Genomic DNA, 16,704 nt, shown 5'->3' with positions numbered 1-16,704 from the left:
CCCTTATCTTGAATTTACACCAGAAACTAAATGTCACTAGAATCGTAAGCATAGCAGAAGTAATGCAGAACCAACCATGCATCACACATGTGCCTCATGCCAGAATGTCAGCTCATTGTTTCCCTATTTTTCTTTTCAAACTGTTTTACAGCAGGTTCAAAAGCAAGTCTTTAAAGCACAAACAGCAGGTCTGTTGATGACCCAATTACAAGTATTTACTCTCGCTTGTGTCAGACAAAAGACTCGTCATTCTAATGGGAGCCTCTACACAAAGTTAATACAGAGCAGGAGCTGCTTTGCAACTACTAGGCCAACAGAACCATAACATTTTTAGTAGATTTTGTTTTTTAAAAACAGGAAGTTGGGAGAGTGGAGTGGATTTACATTTTACTTGAGACTGCAACTGCAAGACTCACACTTTTCAGGAATAAAAACATTGGCTTTGACACTAGGACCGGGCAATATGGCAGCATATCGCTGTTGTCGGAAGAAAACCTTGTATATATCTTCAAATTGGCAACTTTACAGGAGAAGAAACAAACCTACTTTACTTTTAATGCAAGTCAACGGAATTAGATTTTTTTCCAAGTCATGTGGGCCATTTGTTTTGGTCCATTAATCATACACACAATGTAAAGGGCAACAGGCATTTTCAAATTTTTTCAAACTGCTATGATAATTTACCTCACAATACATCACTTTTCTGATCATGCTGTGGATAACATGAGTACTTGAAGAGCAGTTAACTGCAATGAGAGCATAATTAGTCCTGTTTAATTGGAAGAGGTGCAGTGCACCATGTGAAACATTGAATAAAATTCATTGTACAGTTTTTGATAGCATTTTTTAATGTGACACCACTAGTTCCTTTTAGTCTGTTCAAACATATCGTACATCAGAAAAGCTGAATATTCTGACATGTTGTGAAATTCTATTTTTACCATATTGCCCAGCCCTACTTACTTAAAGCACTCGCATTTTGATAAACATAAGACACGTCTAGTGCAGATGGTGTGGCCTACTGTATTGATTAAAATAGAAATTTCTTAGATGGATGACTAAAAATGTGCTTTAGAAATGCTTTCGGTGTGCCGTACACAATAAGCCGGTGTCTAGCCTGTAGGAGAGTTCTGAGAATTGTTTGTTGCTTAATTTAGCTTTGTTTACATGCACACAATAGCCCGGCTAAGTTTATAAGGCTGTTGTACATTGAGCTCAAATTATTTGGACAATAATAATTTAATCAAAGTCTGTATATAACGGATGTCATCTTGCATGAAGGAATGGGATTCAGACACCAAATGATTTACTCCACATTCTATTTGGCTTTATGCTGATTTTGGCAGGCATATTAATGGACTAATCAGTCATCTCTTGCATTGGCATGACAACAACCAACATGATGGATTGGAGGCATTAGGTCGCTGCCTGCTTTGTCCTGGATGGTATTTCCAAAAGCAGCTCAAATGGGGCTCAAACTTGGGCTATGGATATTGGAGTTGTGGAAGCGCTCAAAGTTTCTGCTCCTGAATAAAGCAATGCTGTCCACACTGCATCTACTTTAGCCTGCATGCACTTGAAGACATTCTGGCCATTTCATAGGTTTTTTTTTTTTGTCATCAAACAATAAAAAAATTCCCATCTGGTGTTTATAATTTTAATGCGAAATAATCATGTACAAATAATTTTGTGTCGTTTATTCACTTCACATTCTGTGTTTAAAGGCCTTTAGTTAGTCTAAGTTCTATTTTAAATAGAAAAAAAATTAGTCCCATAGTCTGAATGTGCATGTAAATATAATTATTATATGTCTTCATTCTTGTAGTCTCTTTTAAGTTTGTTTTAAGGTCCTCATACTGTCTTTGTCTGAAATGTGTTCATGTTCCTGTGCAGCTGCAGGAGTGTGTGTGTGTGTGTGTGTGTGTGTGTGTGCGCACATAAACGCATGTGAGTGTTGCTTTGCATCTCTTAGCTCTCACACATTTGCTGACTCAGGGCCTGCTCCCACTGCCCCCTCCCTTTTGTTTCTCTTTGCTTTTTTTTCTTCTCTCTCTGTCTCTCTGTCTCTCTATGTATCTGTCTCTTCCACAACTCTTCTTTTAATAATCACTTCCCATCTTGTAACTTCTATTACTTCCTTCCTCCTTTTTTCCCCCCATCCTCTGCTCCCCTTGCTCTCTCACTCTCGCTGCCCCTCTCTCAGGTTTTGATGACTCTGCTCTCCTCCTGCCGTTGGACCTGGCTGGGCTGGAGCATTATCATGGTGCTTTTAGCCTGGCGCGTCAGCAGCGCCTGCGCACTCAATGTGAATATGACTCGGAGTAGAGCAGCCCACTAGCCAGCTGACTAGCATCAGCGACCCTAGAATGTAGCATGAGACTGTAGATAGCAATAGCGTTAGTGTAACATGGGTTGTGTGCAACAGTTAGCATGTAGCCTACAAAACCTTACTGTAACAATGACCCCAGTTGCTTGGTTAGCATTAGCATTTAACTCTCCTTTATAATTTTTAGAGCCTTCCAGAGTTTTTTGCAGAGACGAGAAAATTTTTTGTGTAGTTTTTTGTACACTCCTGTAAGTGTCTAGAATGGTGGTTATTTTGATTAAAGTTTTGATCTTTGAGAGCATTCTTAAAACTTTGCTGAGGAAGCCGATATTTCTGCAGTTGTACTTGTCCACATTGTCACACAGATGGTATTAGTGTAACTGAAGTGCATGCATTAACAGTAGCTGTAGTCTTAGTTAGCATTAGTTTTCCATAAAATTAACCTAAAATCAGTATTTGCTAACCACATCGTAACACTGAGGACGTTTTGCAATGCTAGAGCATCAGTTGCTTGACAGCCTCTTCTATTTCCGCTCACACTTTTCAGTCATTCAGGCATTCTTTCTCCACTCAACTAATTCTCTCTGGAGGGCTGTTCAATCCCAGAAACTCTGGAGTTGACTCTGATACTGATTCCAAGTGTTGGGAATTGATGAAGTTGGTTCTAAAAGTCGTTTCCTCATGATCCTTTTCAGATTCTCGATTCCAAACATCAAAACATAAGGAGGAAAATAAAAGTACATACAGTATGTAGAATATGTGATATTGTATGCATGCGTTCTGTGTAATGAATGACAAGGAATCAGCACATGCAGAGCAGAATAAACAGCAGTTTAAAAAAGCTAAGAAAATTATGGGGTGATAAATGTGTGATGGATATGATCACATGTTTACAGCCTAGTCACTAACAATCAACCCATGTAGGAAATCTGCACATTTATCGTTCGGTGTGTTCCTCAAACGTAACAAAAAAACATTTATTTCCAGTTTTTTTGACACTTGCCATTCAGCCATTTGATGTGTGTGTAAAATGATGTGTTTTTTACACACAGTCAAGACAGAAACAGCAGAATAACTCTGTGTGCATGTGGATGCAGCGGCACTTGGACGTCACTGTGTGGAAATGAGCGCAAAGCTTTGAAATCAAATCCTGATTCCCAAATGCCTGGAATCGGACAATCGACTCTCTTTGGGATCGACTTCCAGCCCTGTCTGTTTGTCTGTTCCCTGTTTCTGCAGCACTCTCTCTGTGCACAACTTGTCCTTTCTGTTTTGTCCTTTCTGAAGTCGTTGTCTCTGTGTGTGTTTGTAGATGCTGACAGAAGGTCAGTCTCCACCATGAATCTGTCCAAACATACAGACCCAGTCATAACCAAACGTTTATCCTCCTCTTCTGCCACGCTGTTAAACTCACCAGACAGAGGTAACCACACAAACACACATGCACCCAGATACCAGAAGACCTTTTTGTTCTACATGCTGTTCTTTGTTTCTCATTGTGTTTTCACTTTTGTTGGTACTGTAAGGTTAACACACTCACACAATTGCACCCATATACAACGAAATGAGCTGTTACTCAACTCTTTTTGGGTTTGTGGTCCATTTAAAGATCTCTTTACTGTTCAAAGTTGTCATGGATAATAATGGACTTGGTGATAAATGTTCATTTCTGTTTAAATGTTCCTCAAAACTCAACTTTGTTTCAGTGGCAGTCAAAGTTGTGATCTGTGTTTGACAGGCGTGTGATTTGTTGTGTTCTGTGCTGTCGGTTTAAGCCTTACAGAAGCGGACGTCCCTTTCTTCCTCTTGCTTAGTAAATAAAGTTCAGTCTAAAGCGCGAGGTTCCAGAGAGAAGATCCAACAGGACAAACCCGCAGGTGGTCCTGGGTTAAACCCAAGTTATTTTTCTCTCTTTCACAGGAAACACACATTCACTCTCTTACACACAGATCCAGCAGGAATTTTGGGGTGAAAGTTGTGTTTAAGGAGTAGCTAAGAGAATGTTACATCCTTTCTAGTCTCCGTATGAGGAGCTGTTTGGATATTAAAGGGGCATTCTGGTGTAAAGCTTGTATTTATTATGTTATTTGTCAAGTTTGCGGTATTCAGTTGAGCATCATTGTATGGCTCAGCATCATCGATTTGACAAGTTTTCCTTTTTAAGTTCTCTTACTACAGCACCTAGCAAGCATCACACACACACACACACACATACATACACACACACACACACACACACACATACACTATATGGCCAAAAGTGTGTACCTCCTAATGATTGAGTGCGGGTGTCTCAGCCACACCTATTGTCAACAGGTGTATAAAATCAAGCACATAGCCATGCAGTCTCCATAGACAAACACTGGTGGTAGAACACTCATGTCATGCTGAAGAGCTCACTGACTTTTGCTAAATCTGCTCTGGTGAACTGTAAGTGACAAGGCAACATTTAGGAGTAACATCAGGTCAGACATAGTGGTAGACCATGTAAACTCATAAAGCAAAGAAAACATTGTACACAATTCTTTTCTTCCAACTTTGGCAGTGTTTTGGTGAAGGTGTTTTCCAGTTCCAGCATGACTGTGCATCTGAAGCAAGATCCATAAAGACGCGATTTGCCAAGTTTGGTGTAGATGAAGTCCCATGGCCTGCACGGAGCCCTGACCTCAAAGCCCATTGAACACCTTTTGCATAAATTTAAATGTTGATCGCAAGCCCAGCTTTCCCATCCAGCATCACTGCCTGACCTCACAAATGCTTATTTGACTGAATGGGCACAAATTCTCACAGACGTGCTTTTGGAAAGCCTTCCCAGAAGAGTGGAGGCTGTTTTAGCTGTAAATATGGGAACCAACTCCCATTAACTCCCATGGTTGTGGAATGAGATTTCCAACGACCTCATGTAGGTGTGATAATCAGATGTCCACATAATTTTGGCCATGAAGTGTATGTCATACAACCATTGTGAATTCAATCATAACTGCTAGCCTGGCCACTGATCCACTTATCCGCTGATTAAAAACAACCAAGTTAGCATTAGTGTACCTCTAACCTTAGTTGTCGAACAAGATAAAATGCTTATATTTATCAAAGATACTATTCAGTTGAAGAGTTGTTGGGTATCTGGATAGCCATGTAACTTGCTAACATTCTAATGAGTGAGATCCGTCAATCGAGTGATCCATTATTTCCTTTATGATGATTTGAAGACACCACAGATATATGGCATATACTCAGTTTGCTAGCAGTAACATTAGCTCTCTGGCTTCCTTCTGCATTCACCAGCTGACAAATAAATAACTTTTAAATACCTCGCCCCCAAAACATCCCCCGTAAAGTAGTTCCTTCTACCCCCAAAACGCTTCATCAGGAGGGGGTTGTTTTAGTCTTTAACCTGGAAAATCTTGCTCTAGAGAGTGTCACTGCACGAGGCATGAACAACAGTAGTTAAAATTTCAGCTTTGGCCAGAGTGTCTCTTTAATGTTAAGAAATTTTAGAAGTCAGTATCTATAGATCTGTGAAACTAGCCCCAAATCCTGTTGGTGTTTAGGTGAATGTGTGGGGAATATGTGACTATGGGATCAAATGTAGAATGTGTTCATGGACTGACTGGCTGGTTCATTGGTCTTGAATGTATTGTGATGGTCTGTTATGATTTATACTCTCTTACTCCACCTTCTGTCCATGCTTGCTTTGATTGAATGATGTGCTATTGCTGCCCTGTATATTGATTTGCCTGTGTTTACTTTGCGTATTGTAGAGCACACATTGCAAAACCTGTATGCAGTCCAGCAATGCATGTATTCTTGTCCCATACTGAGGTCACATGGGCTGACTCACCCTGTGAATGCCATGTTGTTACTGTGTCGCATGTTTGGCTGGTTTTTAATGTTTGGGCTGTCATTCTTTTTATTGATTGGTCAGATTTTTTTTTTTTCATTTCCATTAGTAGACAGTAATCAAACAACATCTAATCGATGAATAAATGTTTGTGTGTTTCAGGTATGCGTCGTATGCCTCTAACTCCATGGGAGAATACTGTAGTCAACCGCTTGCAGACCCCAACTCACTCTTACCTGGCCAGAAGCCGTAGTGCTATGTCACTGTCTGGAGATGCAGGTAAAATAAATAATATGAATAAATGAACAAATAAAATGCTAATGCACAGTATGATTGCTCTTACTTGGTTGTTCTGAGGTGAATAAAGTCAAATGAGGCTAATCCTCTTTTCACATAGATTAGTGAAAAGCTGTCTATTTCTTTCTTTCATACTTAATATCACTTCTGCAAAGCCCAGATTGGATGGGAGGGTTAATGATGCAGCCTGGCACACAGTATCCTGAGTTCGAAAGCTGTTTTGGGATCATCTGTTGAATGAAAATGCATTCAGGCCTGACTAATATAATGTTTTGATGATCATATTGACTGATATTCAATGGATTTATCTACATTTCTCTAAGAGCATTAATTAAACCCATGCAGCCTGAACTGGCAAGCTAGTAAGCACAAAAGGCCTTCATGATTGATATAACAAAATCTACGTGTGCTATTAAATGTGTAAATTTCATGTCATAGTGCAAAAAATCTTTATTGCTGCCCAGTGCTGCAAGATCTAAATTTAGTTTTATCTGAGGAGGTACTGTAATTTTAATGATTACCCAGGAGATCTTAATCCAGTATGAACCTACAGTCTGTTCAATTCTGAGTTTTTACAAGTCTGGAGTTAAATACCTTTTATGATTTCCCAAATCCAGAGTAAGTAGTAGTAGTCATGTTTTAAACGTCTACAGAGCAGAGACAGAGTCTCAAATCTGCGCAATTTCATCGTCATTTCTTAGTGTGAGTATTATTTATATGCTGCACTGAGGTAACTGGTCATAAGAGGGAACCTGGTGAAAGCTTTTATCTTAAGTATGACATAATCATGACAGCCTATATGCTGCAAACTAATGCTAGCTAAGTTCAGCAATTCTCACCACCCACCTACTTGGATATGTCCTCGTCTCTCATAAGTAGCTTTTTTGTTATTGTCTTCTCTGTACAACCTAGTTTTTTTTTTTTTCTTTCTTTTTCATCGTCTTCATGTGGCTGACATATAAAAATGACATCAGTTATGCAAAACAAGTAATGAACTCTGTAGAGCCCTGCCTCTTTTTTTCCGTTCCACCTTAAACAGTGCAGCAATTACACAGTACAGTCTGTAGAGATTCATTTACTGTTACTGTTTATCCTCAAGATCAGTACAGGGCTACTATAATCCACATTTTTGAAGATGCAACATTTTTGCCTAATTGAGAGGAGAAATTAAGTAACTTGGAATGTGATTTCATTCTTGGTAGGTGGTACTTAGTAAGTTCAGTAAGGCCCATTTACTAGCCTAGCATTAATTGGAAGTTTTTGCTTGCTGTTTAATTTTAATCTTAATGCTGACGTGAATCTCCAGTCTATGACGTTTTGATCCAGATTGTGAGGGGTAATTTTCACTCAGATACTTGATCCAATATGAATCAGCCAGTCAAATTTGTTACTTATTACATTACCAGACCTCCTTTGATGAAACTAATCCAGCTCAAATAGTGCATCATTGGTTATTAGAGCTGCTTTATAAATGATTCGTTTTCTTTAACAGTTAGTAAGTGGATATTTCCTTCCAAAGCCTGGATAACTTTAACAAGGGGACCTTTTAAGGACCACCCTCCTTCATTTAAAATGGGGAGGGAGAGCGAGAGAGAGATGAATATTGTAGAACAGAGCTCTGCTTGGCGGGTTCGTCTCACACTTTCTGAAACAGAACAGCTCTTTCAGGGGTTCACTCTACCCCGCACTGTTACCACGGTTACAGCCGTGCCCAGTTACTGTCGGCTTGGTTTTATATCAACCTGTGCGTGCGTGTGTGTGCGCGCGTGTTTTTGTGTATAAAGGTCGTCTTTGCTGTATGCGTGAGTAAGCTTTTCTCTTATACTGCTTCACTGTGTTGGCATTAATGGGGCTTGGTTGTCTCTCAGGGTGTTTGTGTAACTGTTCTTTCTACTTTTACAGTTTGCACTTGTTCACCTGGGCATTCTGTCATTGATTCTAGTTCATAACCAATGCTTGGACTGAAAACCTGCTAATGTGGAGCTCAATCATCACCAGCTATTAGTGCTGCACAATATGACGTTCGTTAATAAATTGGCTTTTGCAGTACTGATGAAAGGGAAGGCTGGAGCATGCAAATGAGCCTCTAATAAATCACACAAAATCAAATTACTATGTACCAGGAGTATCCTGATCAAATGTCTGACTTTTCCAGATCAGTGTTGTGATTAGTCAAGAGATTCATGTGTTTAAACAAATATTTTGTGTCGTAATAATACAGGGCTTCACCACTGTGTTTCAGTATACTTCAAGCAAAGATACATATTTGTATCTAGATTGCCAACAGAGGGCACTCTACTGAAGCCAATGCTCCAGAACACTTACTTTCTTAAGGGCTTGCATCGTGTTGTCGAGTTTTTTTTTTTTTTTTTTAAAAGGTTTTTTCTCCAAGATACACATCACATGACATCGCAACCTTTTTTCCGATTAACATAATACTAATACTCACCTCTATGGGAATCACTGTTATGTTAACACCAAGCTTACTGAGGATCACATTCACTGGATTTATTATTACATATGGCAGCCCTACATAAACAAGGACCTTTGAATTTTAGAAGTAGTCTTCTTTACTTTAATCTTCAGTTTCTCTGTGAATTCTCCAGTAAATAAGTACACACACACACACACACACACACACTCATAAACCTTTTGACCTGTGACCTGTGCAAAAGAAATGGCACCTTTATTTTGTTCCAATTTGTTCGTAAATAAATAGAAATTCTGTGCTATAGTTTGCATAAAAATGTCATATTATGTATGTTCCCTGTAGAGCAGTGGTCATCAGCTCTCCTCCTGGAGAGATCTACTTTCCTGCAGAGTTTAGTTTCAACCTTCATTTAATATTCTGCTTCCCCATCATACCCAACATGAATGTATCTGATTCAGCCAATCAAAGACTTCTGAAGAAGGTAATTAGCTGGAGCAGGATTGGCAGGATTGGTTGGAGCTACACTCTGCCGGAGGTTAGATCTCCAGGACCAAGATTGGTGACCACTGCTGTAAAGTAAGAACTAAAGGCAATTTGACCAGGGATATTTTAAGGTTTGTATAAGACTGTATATTCAATTGGCTACAGGCTTCTCTATGAAAGCTACATTGAGAGTTATATTAGCCATAAAAACAACTTCTATGTGGACTTTTGCAGGGCACTATTGCAGGAAAACCCAGTGCTCAGGTTTTTTTTTATTATATGTGCAGTTCTTGAGAATATGTTGACATTGTCCTTAGACAAGGATTCATTTTACATTGCAGGGAAGGAGTATGGCAGTCAAGCGGCTTCACTTTGCCGTGTATATAATGACCCCATCAGCAGTGTACTGTTATATCACAGATTATATCACAGTATATAGCTGTGTAATCAAAATCTGTTGTGCATATTGTGCAGCCCTATTGGCTACTATTTCAGGGGTCCTCTAATAGGCCACACCCAACACACATCTCTGAGTGTCATTATGGTAATCCTGGCCCCTTCCCTCAGGAATAATTGTAGTTGCTGCATGCCTTTGTAGTGCTTTGTAGATGCTAACACACACTTTCTCTTTCTTTTCCTCCCTCTCTCTTTTTCACAACACACCTTCTCTTCCTCCATCTCTTTTTCATAACTCTTTGTTTTCCACCATCTCTCTCTCTCTCTCTCTCTCTCTCTTTTTTTTTTTTTTTTTTTTTTTTTTTTTTTTTTTTTTTTTTTTTTTTTTTTTTTTTTTTTTTTGTTCACCTTCACTTCCCTTGTCCATCCCTCCTTCCTGATCCCTCATTCCCCCTGTTAATTAAATGCATAATCTCACTACATGGCCTGGTTGGCTGCTTAACCTTTGACCCCTCGTTCAGTGACCCCCGTTTGTCCTCGCTCAGCCTCCTGTCACCCAATGAGCTCGCTGTCCTTCAAGTCCCTGCAGTCACGCAGTGCTGAGAGGCCAATCAGAGCAGGCCTCAGCCTTGAACGACCCATCAGAGCTGGATATGTTGGGCCGGAAACCATCCCCCGCAGAAAGACGACTCATAACGTACCGGTAAGGAAGAGTGTATGTTGTAAAAGCTTTGCATTTGTAGGTGATACTGGAGTGCGTAATAGCAACATGGCCTTTGTTTACCAGTCCATAGAATCCAAATATGGAACCAAAGCTGTAAAACAGCCTATGTTGAATTCATGGATGTGATGTCACAACTACAAACACATGCAGAGATCTCCCTTATTTATTTAATTATCAATAAACTGCCATGAAGTACAAGTCATTCATTCTTCCAAATATTTTTGTCTGTCTGACTTGGATGGTCTCACTGTACTTTACACATACACTCACCGGCCTGTTCAGTTGCTTGTTAACACAAATAGCTAATCAGCCAATCACACGGCTGCAACTCAATGCATTTAGGCGTGTAGAGGTGGTCAAGACAACTTGCTGAAGTACAAACCGAGCATCAGAACGGGGAAGAAAGGGGATTTAAGTGACTTTGAACATGGCATGGTTGTTGGTGCCAGACGGGCTGGTCTGAGTATTTCAGAAAGTGCTGATCTACTGGGATTTTCACACACAACCATCTCTAGGGTTTACAGAGAACGGTCTGAAAAAGAGGAAATATCCAGTGAGCGGCAGTTGCGTGGATGAAAATGCCTTGTTGATATTGCAAATTTCTCTTTATCTTTGTTTTAAATTATTAAAGTGTTTATTCTTTTACATAAATGGTTGCAACTGTAACAACTGCAATCAATAAAGGATTCTGATTCTGATGTGAGAGGTCAGAGGAGAATGGGCAGACTGGTTCCAGATGATAGAAAGGCAGCAGGAACTCAAATAACCAACCAAAATCTCTGAGGAACGTTTCTAACACCTTGTTGAAAGTCTGCCATGAAGAATTAAGGCAGTTCTGAAGGCAAAAGGGGGTCCAACCTTTCACTAGCAAGGTGTACCTAATAAAGTGGCCGGTGAGTGTAAGCATGCTTTCAGTGTACTATAGTTTAGCCTGACCAGTCACAATGAAGTCATAAGGTGTGTTGTTCCTGTAGCAGAGGAGCACAACTGAGGTCATTTATATATCAGTTTTAAAGTGCAGAAAGACAGTTATTCAAGTTAAAGGATAAAACAGGTTTAAAATGTAAACTTAGACGGAGTTTTTGTTGCATAAAATTACACAAACATTAAGAGCCCCAGCTTTGGCTTGTTTTAGTCTGAGCAGTCTCAAATGCAAACCTCATTCTCTGTTTTTGCCAGGAGCTAATGTCATTAAGGGCTTGTGTCTAAGACTCAGGAACCACTAACCTACACCGGACACAATCAGTCTGTTTGTATGTGTCTATGCCAGGGAAACTGTTACCAGCTGCAACCAGCCTTTATCCCTTTCCTTCTCTCAAGCCTTTCTCACACCACACTGATCTGTGTTTATTACTTGACATCTGGCCATCATTCTTACTCAGAGATCTGCACTTACAGTTCCACTCTGACTGTGCAGAACTCTTGTATTCCACCTAATGTACAATCTGCTATCACTGTCTACCAGGGGTGGGTTCCTAGAGACACAGAGGCTCTTTACACCTTATATTTACCTGTGTTTTTTGTCCAGATCATCTCTTGATATTTAATTGTATGCAAAAATTGACCCCTGGCCAAATGACACTGCTGATTTTGAAGTAATAAGATGTAAACACAACCTCTGCAGCAAACTGTTTCTCTGCTTATGTTTATACACAGTAATTATGGCTTCTGCAAATTTTGTGCACACTTCAATATGTAAATCCCAAAACTTAATTACATCAATAAGCCTGAATTGACCCATTTGGACTCTTGAGGCAGGTCAAGAATCGTCAGCTAAATACAATTCCAGAGTAAGTTCTCTGACTCTTCAAACGTTGTGCTTACACTCTGTGTAACAACTGTGGCTGAAGATCTGAATATGAAGCTAACGCATGCCTACAAATCTATATAAAAAAATATCTGTTGTGCTTCCAGCTCACATTTTTCACATAATCTGCATGTAAGACTTTTGTGACTGAAGTATGCAAAGCAACAGGTAGATAAACCAGAGGCATTTTGAAAACAAGTGTTGTGGTCTGATGAAGTAAAAATTGAAGGAAGTCTTGGGCCACGGTTACATACAGGGTGTAGCACATGATGAAAAGAACACCTTCCCGACTGTTAAGTATGGGAATGGCTCAATTACAACCTTCTTAAAATAAGAATATAAAGACTCCTATCTGGCTACTCTGATGGACTACCAAGTGTTAATGTGGGGGCTCAGATTTTATCAGGATACAATCCAGATATGAGTCGCATGAAATGACTGGGTGTATAACTGGGTCTTGAGGTATTGGGTATATTTTGTTGGTAGAAACAGCCCACAGGTATAATACTCATTCCAGGTTAAAAATAATAATGATAATCCCAGGATTTTAAATGGCCTCACATTTTTAGTCCATCGTGGAGGATGTACACAGTAGAAACTCTCTCCAGAGGACCTAGTAATTTGTCCCTTTTTTCCCCTCAGTAGTGTCATCTGCTGGACAAAAACTCAACTGAAGAGTAATGTATGTGAAACCACAACAGCACTGGGAACTGGGGGGAGAAAAATGAAAGTGAAGTGTTGCACAAAGTGTGCTTCGTCACTTTCTCCTGTGAGCCGTTCCATTTTTGAGCTTGACAGCTTTATCGCCACCTGCTGTTGTCCTGCAGTGCAATAGCAGCACACTTTTTCTTAACCATGTGACAAGATTAAGATAAAGATTTAAGTTGAAGATTTGTTCTTTAAAGTTGTGTGTTAGTGAGTGTTGTGTGCTGTTTTTGTTGTTGAGCTGTGTTTTATGTGGTTAGGTTGACAGGAAGGATAAAGACTATGTGAGAAAGTCCTGGAGTAATCTGTCATATCCTACTCCAACACTGACCCCGACACCCTTCAAGAGAGCTCCGTCACCGGGTAGCCAGCGCGGCAGAGCCAGTCAGCTGTTGACGGTCAGGTACGCATCCACACACACCTAAATACATTCACACATTTGTACGGACATATGTATATATGCACTGCTCGAAGGTTTGGGGATACCCAAAGTTAGATTTAGATCACTTTAGATCAGGGTTTTCAAGCTCAGATTGCCAGGGTGCCACTAGAAAAGGTGGTCTTCTCCAAGTTGGGCAAGTCCCATGTTTTTGTTTTTTTTTTGCCGCCCCCCAATATTTTTCATCTAATATTTTATCTAATTTTGTAAGCAAAAATATAGGGAAAATGGGGGGAAAAACATTTTAAAGTATAATTTTTAACACTTAAAATATAACCACTTAAGTGCATCTTTGTCAGTGTTTTTAAGCAACTCTCAATCTCATAAGGCCAGTAGTTTGAGGCCTGTTTAAATACTCAGCTGCAAAATCCATTTCAAGGTAGTCAAAATGCATTCCTTGATATGAAGAGAACAGGTCTTGGTTAAATAATGATTTTTGACTGAGTGCTGACATCAAAACAAGAAGATATAATGTGTGGGTTTGGCATTATTCCCAAAGTGGGATTTTCAGTAAAATTCTAGAATGTTTTCAGGAAAATTGGTACACCAGAGCATCCCACTGTTCTAACGAGGAACCCATACAGTGATCAGCAAGCCACAGTCATGATAGAAAATGGACAAACTGACTGATTCCAAATCAGCAAAGGTATAACACAAGCCTACAAGGCTACCATCACCATACCCACAATCTCAGCTGGACCAGATCACAACGTAACTCAGACATTATGAGAAAATTCAGAATTTCTCCTTTTCCCCTGTAAAGTTTGTGTAAAGGTTTATTTTTTAATGTATTTTTTTTATCTTTGCGCCGTGTTTTGCTTTTGGTTTCAGGAGTTCCGCTAAACCACCTCAGAAGCCTCCCATGTCCAGAAAGTCCAGATCTCCACCTCCACTAGCTTCCCTCCCTCTGTCACACAGCAGCCCCTCTCTGTCTCCTGGTAACCTGCGGCCTAACAGGGTGGCATCAGAGAGCCCCAGAGTCACCCCGGAAGGCGAGAAAGCCAAGAAGGAGGACAAAGGGGCAAAAACAGAGGCAGAGGAGGCAGAAGGTCAAGAGGAGGTGGAGCCAAGACCAAGCACTGCCAAGACAGCAGCAGAGGCCACAACACCAAAAGCAGAGCCTGCTAGTGGTTAGAGCACTTATTTAATTTTATGTATATGCATGTACACAATTAAAAGGGCTGCAAGACATGACCAAATACCAGTATTGTGATTTGTATTAATAAATACACTTTATGGATAAACGTATTGGGGCACACCCCTTAATCAGTGAATTCAGGTGTTTCAACCAGTCCCATTGCAACAGGTTTGTAAAATCTTGTGTAAATTTTCCCAGAAGAGTGGAAGCTATTAGTGCTGCAAGGGACAGGCGGCAACTCGGTATTAATGTTTGTGTTTAGAATGGGATGTCATAAAAACTCCTGTAGGTGTCCAGTACTTTTGTCCATATAGTGTATTTTGATTGCCATATGGATTTCATGGAAATCATTGAATCAATGACAAATTGTGATATGGTTAAAGATTGCCAATGTCTCATAGGGATGTGCTCTCATAATGAGAAAACGTATGTGGGGACAATTGTGTGGGATTATGGCAAAATCTGCAGCATAACAAGAATACGTACCTTCTAAAACCTGCACCAGATTCGTCTAGTTTGTGCTCTTTTAATAGCTTCAGTACAATTAGTAAAACAAGCACAGCAAATGAGCTATTCCTCCAGAGATAGTGTTTATTTTTAAAGCATGTAGCAATGTGTTCCACGCATACACGACTTCACACATCTGCATGCTTAATTGTAGTTTTATGGGCAGAGTTTTTATCCATGCTAACTTACATTTGCAGGTTTGTTATTTGTTGGACAGCACTGAAGAGTGCATGATCACTCATTACTTTGAGCTCTGCCTTTACAAGGAGTAGGATTAGTTTAGTTTTGTGCTCTCTTTGTTCCCACATTAATAAGACTTCATTCCCACCTAAATGTAGCCCAAAATTTCTCATTCTTATCACAAGTCTGGCCCCACGAGACGAGCAGTATTTTAACCGAGATTTAAAAGAATTACATTTGTTGAATTACATGTGTAACTTGATCGATCAAAACACCTGCAGAAGCACTTATCTGGAGCTGTGGTTGATCAGGATGGTCACAGTCCACAGTAAAAACACTGATTGATTGACATATTGCAAGCCTTCTGGAGTATCAGTACCGCAAGACCATTGTGGTGAACAATACATTGTGCAGCCCTAACATGCTCTGTGTATTTCATTGTGTTCACTCCTGTAATCTTTCTTTGTAATTGTAGTTGGTTTCTCCCATCATCTCTTCGTCTGTGTTTTTGTCTCTCTGTATGTCTTTTTAGAGAGTGGTGTTAGTCCTCCAGCTGTTAGAACATCTGCGGGCACTACTGACCCAGAGGAAGCCTCTCGCCTGCTGGCTGAGAAACGGCGGCAAGCCCGAGAGCAGAGGGAGAGGGAGGAAGAGGAGAGGAGACAGCAGGAGGAGGCTGAGAGGTGTGTGTGTGTGTTTGTATCTTTGAGGTGCACAAGTGTTTGTGTCTTGATGTTGAGTGTGAGTCATCGATATCATGATGGATATCATTTCTAGGGATGACCTGATCTGATCAGAAAGATGCATTTCTGAGCCAATGAAAGCATTTCTTTGGTTCTGTATCTGTATTCCCTTCTGGTTTGCTTGTTTTATCCAATTCTTTACCTTCTATTTATGCCACTGTCATTGTTGTGACATAAACAGATATATCTGCTGAGTGAGACTTCAATTAGATTGTTTAATTAACCATAATGCTGTTTAAATTTGCTATGTGTGGCTGTAATCAAAATGCAAATATGGGAACAGACTCCGTATCAGCAATTACTCCAGATTTACTCCTTTTTATGATGGCCATGGAATGCAGTTTCAGTCTGAAGATTCCACAACTCAGCCTTGAACCTTTCATATTTTGTTAAATATTTCAATTAAAATGTAATTGTATTTTGAATGAAACCATTTTATTGGATTACAGTCATAAAATATCAGATGAGTCCTTTTCTGCTCTGCCAGCAGTGGGCAGAGGCAGACGCTGTCTGGCAAAGTGGACATTCCATTGTTTGTTTTGTCAGCGGAACTTTCTGTCAAGACTTCAGTCATCTTTTGCCTTTGAATTCAACAGTGGAATAAACTGGATTTTACAAAAAAGAAGAAAAAATGTGAAGCTATGGATGCTGTCTAAACATCTCACTGTTGAAGTAAAAGCACACAAA

The 16,704-nt window shown here is 39.9% G+C and overlaps 1 protein-coding gene across 10 annotated transcripts in view; it reads left to right on the top strand.

Annotated features, from left to right (window-relative positions):
* si:ch73-217b7.1 (ensconsin) overlaps positions 1-16,704 on the top strand; it is a 58,353-nt gene that overhangs the window by 34,835 nt on the left and 6,814 nt on the right. The window contains exons 6-14 of one of the 10 annotated variants that reach the window (XM_037541420.1): positions 2,204-2,305; positions 3,639-3,749; positions 4,102-4,203; positions 6,330-6,446; positions 8,249-8,266; positions 10,296-10,477; positions 13,271-13,413; positions 14,281-14,579; positions 15,807-15,957. In XM_037541420.1, coding sequence (XP_037397317.1) covers positions 2,204-2,305; positions 3,639-3,749; positions 4,102-4,203; positions 6,330-6,446; positions 8,249-8,266; positions 10,296-10,477; positions 13,271-13,413; positions 14,281-14,579; positions 15,807-15,957 — 1,225 coding nt within the window. The remainder of the gene's footprint in view (positions 1-2,203; positions 2,306-3,638; positions 3,750-4,101; positions 4,204-6,329; positions 6,447-8,248; positions 8,267-10,295; positions 10,478-13,270; positions 13,414-14,280; positions 14,580-15,806; positions 15,958-16,704) is intronic. The other 9 variants (XM_037541419.1, XM_017707877.2, XM_017707876.2 and 6 more) reach the window with 9 other exon arrangements.

This window comes from Pygocentrus nattereri, chromosome 9, assembly GCF_015220715.1.
Source record: "Pygocentrus nattereri isolate fPygNat1 chromosome 9, fPygNat1.pri, whole genome shotgun sequence".
NCBI classification, from domain to species: Eukaryota; Metazoa; Chordata; class Actinopteri; order Characiformes; family Serrasalmidae; genus Pygocentrus; species Pygocentrus nattereri.
Note: the sequence above shows the minus strand (reverse complement) of the source record. Positions and strands in the feature narration are given on the sequence as shown.